Raw genomic sequence first — 13,847 nt, 5'->3', positions numbered from 1 at the left:
CCACACCTTTTACAGCGTGCTCTGGCAGTTCTTTGAAGTAAGCTATTTTCTGCCTTGGATCCCAATAAATGGAGACACTTCAATAAACTCACTTTATTACTTAAAATTGAAAACTATAAAAGAAATGACTTTTGAAACACCACAGTCAACTCATTGAGAGACTGGCTAGCCATATTTTACAATGTTAATTGATTCTTGTAACTCACTGGTTTGTTTTTTTTAAGTTATCATTTACACAAAAGTATACTGAAATTCAAAGGCTGCGAAATTCTTACAGTGCTTATATGTAAGTTCAGAATTGAAACCAAGTCATATTTCCAAGGCTACCACTTTCCTTCTAGGAATGGTAATGGCTCCCCTCCCCAACTCCCATTTTTTATATAGGCAAAGGAGAGACATTTTATAAATGGTTGTATAAACAAACAAACTGAGAAATGAAAATTAACACATTATACAAAATAATTATAGGCATATAAGAACACAATATCACACAAAGTAAGTACATTTTTACACATTTGTATATCTACATATATATACTTACATACATACATACATACATACACACATACACACATATCACACATATACAGTTCTACTTTATAGTGGATTAGTTTTCATTTCTGGGTGGGATTAATTCATCTGCGTGTGTGGCACTAGAAGAAATATGAAAAATGTGCCAAAGCTGAAGTTATTTAAAAGATTAATATGGATAATTGCTCCAATGTGGAATGTGTTATACACATAGAAGGAAAACCATTGTTTCATTTGGAGTGTAATAAAATTGTGTACTTAAAAGTTAATTTACAGCCTTTGTCAGCATGCGGAGCCACAAGAACCAGGCAACTTTTGTTTCTTTTTAAAGACATCTTAGGGTTCTAAGCACAAAGGGGACTATTTTGGCCATCAATAAATTGCTGTGGAACTGCTAACTCCAATGTGAGAGGATGCCAATATTGTTGTGCTCGGAGAATTTATATTCTGGAGGGTAAAAATACCTTCATGTTCAACAGGGGCTGGTTTTTTAACTACAAACCATGCAAATTCTGAGAAAAGGCAGAAAAATTTATTCAAACCATCTGTAAATAAGGCCAGCCCAGGGATTGTGTGATAAACATGTACAGTTTGAAATATGTAATATATTCTATTGGAAAACAAAAAGCTATTTCAGGATGCTCCACTCACATGGGGCTTGTCGCAAATGAACCTCAACCCTCTAGATTCTTCCCCTCAGGGGTTTCAATGTCTCATGAAATAATGTAAAAGTATATGCCAGCAACTCACAGCAGCCTAGGCTGCTGCAAAAATGATGCCTCCATAAATATGTTCAAGAGGAAGGGGAGTGATTCCATTAATTTATGAAAGCAGGTGTGTCTATAGTTCACCATACGACACTTACCAACCAAGACACAAAAGGGAAAAACCTTTGAGATTTTTTTCAAACACTAACGTAGCATAAATGTTCTGTGTAATTAACTGTCATCTCCTGACTATTTGTAAAAAGGACATTTAATTTTGCTTTTTTATTCGAATTTTTTTTCCTCCCAATACTACTAAATTCAAACTGTGTATATTAATAATACCGGTAAATTTCCTAGCCCATATGTGAATGTTATTTTCATTGTTCAGGACATTTTTGTTAAATATTAACTGTAGCAACCTATGCTATGATAAAACCCCTACCCTGCCTGGGCTCGGGGCTCTCTGCTCTCATCGCTGTGTGGGACAGACAGACCAAGCCCCAGAGCTTGAAAATAAAGGCTCTTTGCTTTTACTTCCGGGGAGTTGGTCTCCATGGTGGTCTTTTGGGGTGACCCATGATCTGGGCATAACAGGAGACACAATGGTGCTCTGGGAGGATGGTTTAGAACATGCAAAAATCTTGGGGTGAGCAAGACTAGAGTTTATTCCTGAAGTGAAAGAAATGTAACGATGACATCAAAGGCAGGGACAGTGGGTAGGGATGACGTGACTGAAGACCAGGTCACCAAGGGTCCTGACTGCTGTCCCGGTCCAGGATGCTGTCTCTATGGTAAGGGAGATGGGAAGTCACTGGAGGACTTTAAGCAGGCTGAACTGTAAGAAAATGCCTCAGCAGAGTCTATAGCAGGAGTTCTGACCGAGCAAGGGGCAACTCCATGCAACAAGACCTTGCAGTGGGACACGATGACAATGTAGTCAAGGGAGAATGGCAGCCAGAAGACTGGTGTCTCGTGTGTCACTTGTAGTAACACGACAGAGTGACATGCAAAGTAGTAAAAACTTTGGTATACTTGGACATAAAACAAGATCTGCAGAGAAATAACTGTCTCTAATGAGCGCATCAGCAATGAAGTAGCAGGGTGACGCAAAACAGATCACATCTGTTTGACAGACAGACCTCTGAATAGGCAACAACGGGAAAAGAAGAGGTCGCATTCAAGATGTAACTCCAGATGAGAATCCATCATCGTTCACTCACTCAAAAGGCAGACACAATGCAAACACCCACATTAGGGGACAGGTTAAATAAATCGTAAAGTACACTGAACACAAGTATCTATGTTAAAGACGATCAGCATAGAAAACACACAGCAGTGGAAACAGCAGCTTGTGAAGGAACACTAGCAGATGGTGCTGGATGCAATGTGAAAATATGCAGAGATAAGGGCTTCCGAGGCTCTTTTTTGTGTAGCTATCTGACTTATTTTATTTACAGAGACTATAAAATAATTACATCACTTCCTCTTCCCTTTCCTTCCTTACTGAACCTCTTGACATGATTACCTGATTACATAGATTATTGGCTCTTTTCTGTTTTCTATATTGCCCAAAGTAGACCTTTATTTTGAAAGCAATCTATAATAAGCATATAGAACATGTTTGTTACAAAAAGCAGTAAGTGCTCTCAACGTTTTAAAGAGAGTTTTCACTGACTTTATCAATGTCCAGTGTCCAGTCTAGGGATGCTCCTGGAAATCAAGTTTATATACCTTCATAGACTGAATATGATAGCTCTCAAGTCATCCAGTATAAATGTATTCAAATGCATTTCCCAAACAGTAGAAAAGGCACTGAGAAATTCAGACTCAGGAGTTCTCTTCTCAAAGGGCTTTTCATTCAAAGAGAAGAACAGATATAAATGCCAAAGCAACAAGCAATCCGATTAGCAGGACAACAGAGAAGTGTGAAAAAAGCTTTGGGGAGAGCATCAAAAAAGTTGCTCGTGCCCTCACCTTAGGCTCAGGGATTATAGCAGAAAATGTGGAAAGACTGTAGGAGCCAAGGATGAGGGCATTTCCCATGACACTGTGTTGCTAGGGATGCTAGAAGCTACACCCATGTCACACCAACATGACGGTCTGAATAGGACCTGAACAAGGAGGACACCAGTAGATGTTCTAACATGGACTGGGAAAGCTGACGAGGCCTCAACCCTACACAAAGAAATATAGGAAGCTAAGGAGTGCTGAGAGCAGAAGAAATAGTCTGTCCTGGGGAAGAGCATACTGATCCAAGACCAAATGGTCAGCTCTGAAAACATACATACAAGTAACATGTAGACTGAGCAAGGTATACTTATGTAGTCAGAAATCATACATACATATATACATACACACTCAAGCATGCAACAACAATTAATGGAAAAAGAGGGCATGGATTTGCTAACGAGCAAGAAGGGAAATATGGGAGGCTTTCAAGGGAGGAAGGGAAGGAGAAATGAAGTAATTATATTATAATCTCTAAAACTAAAAGACTAATTTAAAGGACAAAAGTGGCTTGGATTTTCCCAGGCAACCAGAGGACAGCTTTGGACAGGGAGCAGCCAGACTTGTAAAGATGCCACATGCTTGCCAGGTCATAAAATAACAGGAGGTACAAGACCTGTGCTGTGACCTTAAGATAAATTCAGGGAATTTCAAATGAACTAAGCAGAGAAGAGAGTGTGTTCCGGGATTGAGGAAAAGGTGAGCAAAGGGGAGGAGACCTAATGGATACTGTGTTAAGCTGTAATGGCTGACTCAAGGGGAGGAAGATCCAGAGGGGTAAAGGGGGGAGGCGGAAGGAGGAGAGAGAGGGAAATGGAAGAGACCGAGATGGGAGATCATTTCAAGGGGGTTGGGAGATTTTTAAAAGTTTTGTTTGTTTTGCTTTTGTTTGGAGCTGGGCTGAAGCCTTCCTGGAAAAATGGAAACCACAGAAAAATGTCAAGAGCCATTTTGAAGTTTAGCATTAAAGGAAACTGGGAGGTAACTGATTTATAGAATGGTATGAAAACAACAGAGGATAAACAGGAGAATCATTGACATCCAATGGGCAGAGGTTTTTGTTTTAATTTTATATATGACCTTGGCTATTATAATCCTCATACATTGGCTGAGATAGTGCGGTTGATTATTCTACATAACATAGCCGCTACACTCAAGGAAATTGTGAAAATACTGTAACATTCAATTGAAAAAAAGTCTAGGATGGTTAAATAAATCTGACAGTTGTCAGAATACAAGTAGTGGGTGAATCAGTTAATAGGGTGAAGATACCATTTGTTGAAAACTGTCCCAGACACTTCACTTACATGGCCGTACTTGATTCCCAGAAGAACTCATAAAATGCTGTCGCTGCAGGAAGCTTGAGAGAGATAAAGACCGGGAGGCAGATGTACGGAGCAAAATAGTACAAGGCAGAGGGCTAAGGTGCGAAGGGGTACCCGGGAGATGGAAGTTAAAACCACATTAAAGGCGGGGAACATGGAATGAGAAGAGAGGGCTAAGGAGAAGAAACTTTCAAGGCCAGAGAGTTAACAGTGAAGTCGGGTTGGAGAAAGACTGGGAGGCAAGGTCAGGACAGAGAAAGCGGAATTCACTTTTGTTTCAAAGGAATGTGGAAAGGATTGTGTAGGGGGTGGGGGCCCACACCTGTAATTCCTGTACTAGGGAGGTCTAGAGAATCAGCGCAAGTTCAAGGCCAGCCTGGACCATACACAGAGATCCTGTTTCAACAAAGCAAACTATAAGCAAGTAGCTGAGCAAATGAATAAGCCACCGCCAAGAACAAAAGAAATAAGAAGGCTGGAGAGTAGTCTGGAAGACAGTGATTCCATAGGCAACCCCGAGGGGTGTAGCTAGGCAACAGGAAATTTAGGTAATTTTAGAGAATGAAAGAATGCTGAGGTATTTCAGAGCTTAATGGTGTCTATTAGCGCCTCATTTGCTTTTAATAAGAATAGCAGAGATGGTCTGTGACCTTAATAGGGAAAAGAGATGCCTTATTTGTTCTCAATCTTCATCTAGTTGCAAGGATTAATACTATTAATTTAAATAGACAGCAACCCAGTTCGAGACACACAGAGACCCCCATCATTCATAAGAAGGTTTAAAAATCTTCTTTAGAGAAAGCATGTCATTTACATTCAGTAATAAGTCCTTCAGATATTTAATAAGCATTGCAAACTGTGTTTTAATCTATGGGGTTAAATTCAAGCAGCATAGGCTAGAATTTGTTTTGTTCCAGAATATTGAAGAAAAATCTTCTGAGGCAAATAATGTGTTGAGTTTCAAAGGGTATTAGGAATGAGGAGAGCAACAGAGACATAACATAATGTGTCAAGGGCAATAAAATAGTACAAACAAAATCATCAACGAGAAAAAACCAACGAGGCTCAGCAATAGTTTTTATGTGTTAGAAATGACATGCATATTCATTGTATGTAATAAAATGGATTGTTGGAAATGCTCAATAGATTAAAAAAAATGCCTAAGCATACACACTGATGTGCATATTTACACACACATGTCCTGTTTGTAGCCTGAAATATTCCAGCCCGCTATTTAAACCAAAATAAAGATATCTGAAGTCAACATAAAATAAATATACCAGCCCCTTTTAAATGGTATTTTACTGGACTTAAAATGACCAGAGAAAATTATTTTTTCTGCAGACCAAAGAGGCATCTTGTCCATATATATAGGAAAAATTACAGCCTGGAACACTCACCGTCAAGGACAGGATTCACAATGAGACTGGTGCTCATGAATTTAATTAGCATAAGTGGGTGAATGTTTAGGTACAATATCTTTTGGTTATTACTCAGTGGGGTTCAATTCAGCTAACATGAGTGTTGGGAAGCTCTGCTCAGGCCCCACACCTCCCATTCCAGACCCTGCCTCTCAGAAAGCCTGCCAAGGGTCAGACCTTCCCCCAAGATGCTCAAGACCACTCCTACAGGGTATTTAAGACATGGTCTTTAGACCTGCCATGTGACGTCTCTCCTGCTTTTTTCCCCCCAAGAATCACCCAGGGGTACTTTGCTCCTTAAACCTGGACTTTTAAATCGGCCTGATCTGATTTATTGCATTGGTGGAAAAACTCAATACCAGATTGGGAAACCTTTCAGTGAGAGTCAAGAGTGTTACTTGGTGTGCCCATACACTGTGTGGGTTGATAGCCCAAGAAAATGCTCACGGGCCTCAAAAAGTATTTCATGGTACAACATTCAACAACTATCTCTGAGGAGTAGAAATTCTGCTTGGCCAGCAAGGCAGCCAGCTAGTGAGAACATACCTCCTGTCTGGTTGGTGGGCCATGTGGCCCATGTCCTCTGGACAATCCTGTAACATGGGTTGGAGTTCTTCCTGGGGCGAAGGGGTGAGCGTGGCTGTGGACTGATGGCTGTAGGACACAGCAGCTGGAGAAGAAGCTGCCCCCCGAACAGGGGGGGTGGGGCCTCTTTCATCCTCCTCTTCTTCTAACTCATCCTGCTGCAGATACATCCTTGCGGGCGGCACAGGACACGGCATTTCTTGGTCATAGCTACAACAAAGTGTAAGGGCGTACAGTAAACTATTTGTACTAGAGAGTGCTGGCGCTCAGTGGCTTCCAGATCTGTAGGTCTGGGTCTCATTAAAGCCTCCTTGTTAGGAAACAGCTCACTTCATTGTTAGATGTTATCAGGACATACAATGGCATAGTATAGGGGCGGCAGGGAGTCTTACAACAGGAAATAGTTTTGCATAGTTGTTTTAGAGTGTCTCCAACATACTTGGGGCATTCTGGCTCGGTCATTCATAAGTTCTTTAGACAAGGATTTAAAATGCACTGCAAATTGTTGTCGTTTGTTTTTTACTCTTTTTGGGGGCCCCACCACCCTGCTCCCAAATAAATCACACACGCACACACAGGCTTATTCTTACTTATGAATGCCCGGCCTTAGCTTGGCTTAATTTCTAGCCAGCTTCTCTTTAGATTCTCCTGTCTACCTTTTGCCTCTGGACTTTGCCTTTTTCTATTCCTGTATACCTTTCTTTGTTTCTTACTCCTTGGCCTGCTGTGTGCCTGGGTGGCTGGCCCTTGCTGTCCTCCTTCTTCTCTGGCTCCTTGCTCTCCACCTCCCAGATTTCTCCCTCTATTTATTCTCTGTGCCTGCCAGCCCTGCCTATCCTTTCTCTTGACTCACTATTGGCCAGTTCTTTATTAGACCATCAGGTGTTTTAGTCAGGCACAGTAACACAGCTTCGTGGAGTTAAACAAATGCAACATAAACAAAAGTAACACACCTTAAAATAATACTCTACAACAGCAAAGAGCCCAGGGTGATGTTCTAAACTGGGAGGAACCCTTTCAAAGGGGCTCAAGTGATCTAGTCCAGCACCACCCGTCTCCTCTGACCCTACAATGAAGAGTACTGTTTCTTTAGTTGAATACAAGGCGGCTGGTTTGTAATTAGGATGTTGAGTGTAAAACACAGTGGCCCTGGCCAATCAAATAAATGCGTTTTCCTCCAAGATAGAGCTGCAATGGGCATCAGGATGCAGACAGGGGAAGCAAGCTCTCTTCGGGGGCATGTTCACTCCCTTCAACGGCAGAGACAGACTATACTGTATAAATTGCATACCTCTTTTTTCTTATGCTCTCTCTCCCTTTATTTTTTCTTCTTCTCCTATTTCAGAGAGATACCGGGTCTTGCTTTATAATCCAGGCTAGCCTCCGTCTCCCAATCTGACGGTAGCCTCCTGACCACCGGGATTACAGGCATGCATCGCCATAGCTGCTTTCCGTAGCCCTCTCTTCACCCATTCTACCACCCGTGTGGCTTCCCTCAGTCAGAAGAGTTGGTGTTCAAATCCTGTGCTTGTTTTGCGTATCCTTTTACTTTTCTAATTCGAATAAGACAGCCTTTGTCTCTCCCGTCCACGTCTCCTTTGTTCTCAAGAAGCACAGCAATTTGCTCTCCGGTCTGAACAGCGTATAGAGTATCCTTCCCCTTTTCTCTCTTCTGCATCCAACTATTCCCCAGCTCATCTCTGTCCTCTCTGTAAAAACTCCAGAGTCTAGTTCTTTGTGTGTGTGTGGTATGGGGCGCTGTTGTATTTGCCGGCGGCAAGACAAAGTACAACAAAACCCACTTTAAGGGTTTATTTCGGGGTGTGAAGACAGAGGGGGTTCTTGGAGGCAGCCTCTGGAAAGGGGGTGGGAGAGAGAGGGAGAGAGAGGGAGGGGGAGAGAGAGAGAGAGAGAGAGAGAAAGAGAGAGAGAGAGAGAGAGAGAGAGAGAGAGAGAGAGAGAGAGAGAGAGAGAGAGAGAAGGGGGTGGGTAGGGTCTGCTTTTAAAGGTAGCCCAGTGCATGCCTTTAGGGGCTTATACTGCCACGCCAGGAAGGCGCATAGAGGACATAGCCAGGCTGCGCATGCGCTTACCTAAGACATATGTACTAGGTGAGACCCTGGGGCGACTAAGCATTTTGCCTGACCACTGACTGCTCACACGCAGCCCTGGGACCCGGAAGTGGTTAGAGGATGCTGGACATGCTAACAGCCACTGCCTTAACTTTTCAGTTCATCTCTCTGCTTCTGATCACTCCTTTTTTCGGTATCCTCAAGTTGCTCCAAATTTGCAAAATTAATTGTACACCACTCACAGATCACTCACGTTACTCCAAAGCAAAGAACTATTCTTTAATTGCTTAAACAATAAAAAGTAAAAATGCCCAGGCAAAGGCAAGATACTCAAGTATCTGCCGATCTGGTTAACATCTGCCTTCTCAGCTTCCTCTCTCCCTTCCATGTGTTTCCTGTTAGCTCTCCAGGAGTCCACAGCTCTGTGTGGTCCCAGTGTCCATAAACCCCCTGTTCTTTATTCAGAACCTTCTCATGTGTCAAGGTTAAGAACAACTGCCATTTGATCAGGACGCCTTCCTTCTTCCCATTCAAAACCATCCTCTTTGGGGTGCCATGACAACGCCTACAGGTTTTGTTTTATTTTTTCTTTCTTTATATAAACTTCATGTTAAGTGTGTGTGTGTGTGTGTGTGTGTGTGCGCGTGCGTGCTAAGCAGTAACTATTACATTAAAATAGCTGGGACAACAAACTTTTAAAAACAACAGCTGAACGGATCTTTGTTACGTGCACATTCCGTACTTGCGAATTTTGTGACTCAGTAAAATTTATATGTGACCACAAAATCGGCCTTGGTGACATTTTCATGGTCATTCTCACATCTGCACAGAGGCCCAAATCAAGCCACCTGCTGTGTATGTTCCCAGCTGAGGTTAAATTATATATATATTTATATTGACCTGCTTTTCAGGAGTTCATGTTTATACCCTACATAGTCACCCCTAACAGTTTTCATAGTTTTGAGCTCTTTCTTAATTTCTTTCGCTTCTCTTGATTTTTGCATAACATTGGTGATTTCCCTGTTTACTGTGATATGCAACGGAGGTGCCCAAGTACCACTAAGCTAAGGCAGGTAGAGATGGCCATCATGTCCCTGAGAGGTGAATATGCTCAGAAGTGATCTAGTGCTGTTGGCTGTGAGCATCACATTAGGGAAGAAGAACAGATGTTTACTGAAGCGTTTTAAACGAAATGCCCATGAGGTAAGAGGATGCACTGACAAAAATCAGTGAGGTGGAGGCTTTTGGGCACTCCTTCCTACTTCTCTCTAGGCGTTCATACTCAGTGACTGAGCAATACCAGCATAATGGTTATACATAATGAGAATGGCCTATAAACATTTTCTGTATAAGAACCTTATTTACATACACTTGAAATATTACTAGAAAAGAGGAAGATGGGGCAGAGCTGGAACCGTTAAAGCCTTTCTTTGTGGAGAATAAACTGATCAAGCCTTATTTCTGTTATTTCTAGTCACTGAAAAGACTAGATTTTCAGGTAGATTACACTTTCTGGCTGTTTATTCTCGGTTAGGTGGGTTCTCCTTTGATGCCAACGGTGAGGCAGTTTTTTTTTTTTTTATTTTTTTTTATTTTGTCTGGTGTACCATGTCCAGTGATAGATTCTGGAAAATGAAAACAGCATACTTGCTTCCTAAATTTTACTATGTGGTTTATTTATACTCATTAAATGCTTTGAGAATCGGTTCCGCAAAATTGAAACTTCTAAATAAACCGTTTGTAGCACAGTATAATATTATCTAAGAGTGTTTTGCAGTATACTGCAATTGTATAGATTGATGCAATTGTTTCAGGAAAATTTAACACGTGACAAGGACATTTTAACCCTGTCAACCATTGCTTCATGGCAGGGATGTGCTCTGAGAAATCCACTGTTAGAGAACTTTATCATGGCATGGGCATCACAGAATACACTTTCACACACCTGGATGTGAACCTATAGTCCACTTCTCAGCTGTGCATCCTACTGTACTTAATACAGACAATAACAGAACACAATGCAAAGTATTTGTGTCTCCAGAGACACTGGCAATAGAAAATGGCTTGGCTGGGCAGTGATGATCCACTCCTTTAATCCCAGCATAGGCAGGGACAGGGGTCAGGGGTCAGGGGTCAGGGGGTCGGGGGGAAGGGGTAGGGGCAGAGGCAGAGGCAGGAGGATCTCTGTGAGTTCAAGGCCAATCTGGTCTGCAGAGCGAGTTTCAGGATGGCTAGGGCTACACAGAGAAACCCTGTCTTGAACACCCCCACCCACAAAGGTATTATGAAAACACTGTTGGATAGGGATTTTTCTGTCCCATTATAATCTTATGAAATTAATATCACACACTGTTTTGACATTGACTTCAGTGGCTCTATGAGTATATGAATTTACTTGAAATATCATGAAATCATGTATACATGGTTCTACACAGAGAAACTTACATGTATACACATTATTTTTATATGTTCATGCATGTGTACACATAGATGAGTAATTAGCATCTGGGCACAAGTGTATACATATAATATGTGTGTCAAAGAAGCTTCCTAAAACCTAATTCATATTTGAGACAGCCCTGGGGGAACTTCTGTAGGTGTGGATATAAAAACGTGTGTATACATAATACATGCATCTAATTTTCAGATGCTAGGGAAGTTTCTTAAACCTTAACTCATGTTTGAGATTTCCCCAGGAGGGCCCTTAAGTCCTTCTGTTTGATTTAGAGGCCGGTGTTTGTGAACCCGAGAAATCTCCTTTTGGCAATTCAGGTGACCCCTGACTTGTCTGCTCTGACGCGCGGAGGCTGCACCTCTCGCAGTGGCGACCCCCTTACCTCTCATCTACCGACAGGCTGTACTCTTCGCTGTTGCTATGTGGGGGAGGATGCGCTGGGGGAGGGGGAAGCAAGTCTGCCCAGTTCATTCCGCCCTGCTTGGGGGCCTTCGGTGTCCGCGCCCCTTTCTTATGCCCTTGACTCCCTAGAAAAGAAACAAAATACAGGTCTTTTGTTTCTGACCTTTACATCGCATTTTTCATTATTAAGGAGTTCAATATTTTCCGCTACTGTCCTACGATTCATTACCCACACAGACACAGACAGACACACAACACAACACAACCATGCATACACACACACACACACACACACACACACGTGCACTTTTCTCCATTAAGCACAACTTGACACAAGAGAAAAAGGCCCAAAACTGCCCAGTTCAACTGCCAAGTACATAGTGAAGGAAGCAACATAAGCTTAAATGAATTTTACAAGTCATATCATTAATAGCAATCTTCCTACAGCAATTAATTGCATTATGGATTATCATCTGAAACAAATGAGCTGTGGACATATTTTCTGGAGTGCCTTTTTATTATTTAATTGCTGAATCCTAAAATACAATAAAATACAGATACGATCTATTAGTGTTCTACTGTTGCATTAAATCACTGAATACATATAATTTGTACTTGTCCACTGGAATGTTTCGGGCACAATGAAATTGCTCATTTTCTTGGGGAAGGGAGGTAGAGGTAAAATCAGTTGCCAGAAGAACTAATATATTTAATGACAAAAGAAGGAGAAAAGTGCATTTTAAGAAAGTATTTTTAACCACTGTTTCTATAAAATTATGGCTTATAATAATAATTAAAAGATGACGTTACTGAATAGTTCCAGCAGATTGAAGTAGCTCAACTATTCAGTTACTGTGGTGTTTTGATTTTGGAATGGACTTAATCTTTAAACATTGATAGCTCTATCTAAATTAATTTTTGGAGAGTTTTAAGTCAGAAGATACTATGTGACGAAACTCTCCCACTTAATGTATTTCACATCCATGTGTATAATATGAACACAGAGTCTGTAATTATTTTTTTCCTCAGATGAGCCCCCAATCTTACAGAATTACTTTAATTTTTCGTTACAACTCTGAAACAAGTCCCAGGGGAGATGAAGCAGGCCTTAGCTTATTCAACGAACCTTTAAAATGATTTTAAGTCCCTTGGGACTTTTCAGGCCCAGGAACTGTTTGTCATGCTAGCTGTTCTTGGGCTGGGCTGTTTTTGCATCACGTGTGGGCTGAAATCAGGGCAAGGCAGCTGTGAATAATAAATGGCGACTGTCAGCCACAGGCCTGTGTGTCTCTGTGTTCTCCTACACCTTCAGTTGCTTGGATTGAGAGGACTACAGGGCACGTGCTATGAAGTTAGCATGAACCTGTGCCTCCCTCTTAATTTCCTCATACCTGTCTTCCCTAAGAACAGCATCTGCCCCAAGATGCCGAACTATGCGTCTCTCCCCTGAATTTCATTCCGGTGCGTTGCTCCCCTCCACCTATCAACAGATTTCACATCTCTAGTCCCCTTTCATCACGCCCTGCTAGAACAATCAATGATAACAGAAGTATCAAGATCAGGTATCTAAAGTGATAGAAGCCAACTGGAAATCAATAACCTAGAATTATGGTCTTTTCCCTATTCATATACATTTTTTCTCTACAAATAGCTAAGAATTCAAAGATGAAGTGGCATATAGCAATCAAATACTTAAATATTATATATGATTTCCCCCAAAAAACTGATACTTGAATTTTTATTCACAATGTGGGGCTTAGTTACTTTGAAGAAGAGAAGGAAAAATCATGCAATACTTTGAAAAAAGGAATATTCAGTACAATCGGAGAAAAATCTAAAATAGTAAAGGATCATTTCTAAGGCCCTTAAATTCATGTAAGAACCATTTTCTTTTCTTTTCTTTCTTTTTTTTTTTATAGCAAGTGCCACAGCGTCGCCGTGCCTCCGTTAAAGGAAGATAGGAAACTGCAAATGTGAGCATCATTACAGAAGAGGGCAGATCCGCTCGGCACAAAGACCCTAGCAACAACTTCTGCAGTTGCCAGGAGGCTCCATTCTTCCCTGTCCTGGAGAAGCATGCTCCACTTAAGATCAATCGCTCTGTTCTCATTGTGGTGTGACTTGCCACATGTTAGTTCTAGTAATGAACCGCCTTTAATTACCAAAACAGGACTTAACTGCCAGCAAACTCCCATCTGCAGCCCTATCAGGAAAACAGCTGGCAGACAGCTGCAGCTGTACAGGGACCCACAGGGAAGCCTCACTGTGGCTTCTGAGGCAGGGCAGGCTAGAGACTGGGAGGAAACTTCTTGAGCTTTCCAGCAAGAACTGGGAGATCTCAG

General features: G+C 41.6%; 1 protein-coding gene across 6 annotated transcripts in view; it reads right to left on the bottom strand.

Moving 5' to 3' along the window:
- Nucleotides 1-13,847, bottom strand: part of Robo1 (roundabout guidance receptor 1) — a 997,953-nt gene that overhangs the window by 24,742 nt on the left and 959,364 nt on the right. For all 6 annotated transcript variants that reach the window (XM_016002158.3, XM_076549102.1, XM_076549101.1 and 3 more), the window contains 2 exons: nt 11,486-11,630; nt 6,538-6,786 (listed from right to left, as the gene is read on the bottom strand). In XM_016002158.3, the coding sequence (XP_015857644.1) occupies nt 6,538-6,786; nt 11,486-11,630 (394 nt within the window). The remainder of the gene's footprint in view (nt 1-6,537; nt 6,787-11,485; nt 11,631-13,847) is intronic.

The sequence above is a fragment of the Peromyscus maniculatus genome, chromosome 12 (assembly GCF_049852395.1).
Source record: "Peromyscus maniculatus bairdii isolate BWxNUB_F1_BW_parent chromosome 12, HU_Pman_BW_mat_3.1, whole genome shotgun sequence".
NCBI classification, from domain to species: domain Eukaryota; kingdom Metazoa; phylum Chordata; class Mammalia; order Rodentia; family Cricetidae; genus Peromyscus; species Peromyscus maniculatus.
The sequence above is the reverse complement of the archived record's forward strand: the minus strand, read 5'-3'. Positions and strand labels throughout refer to the sequence as shown.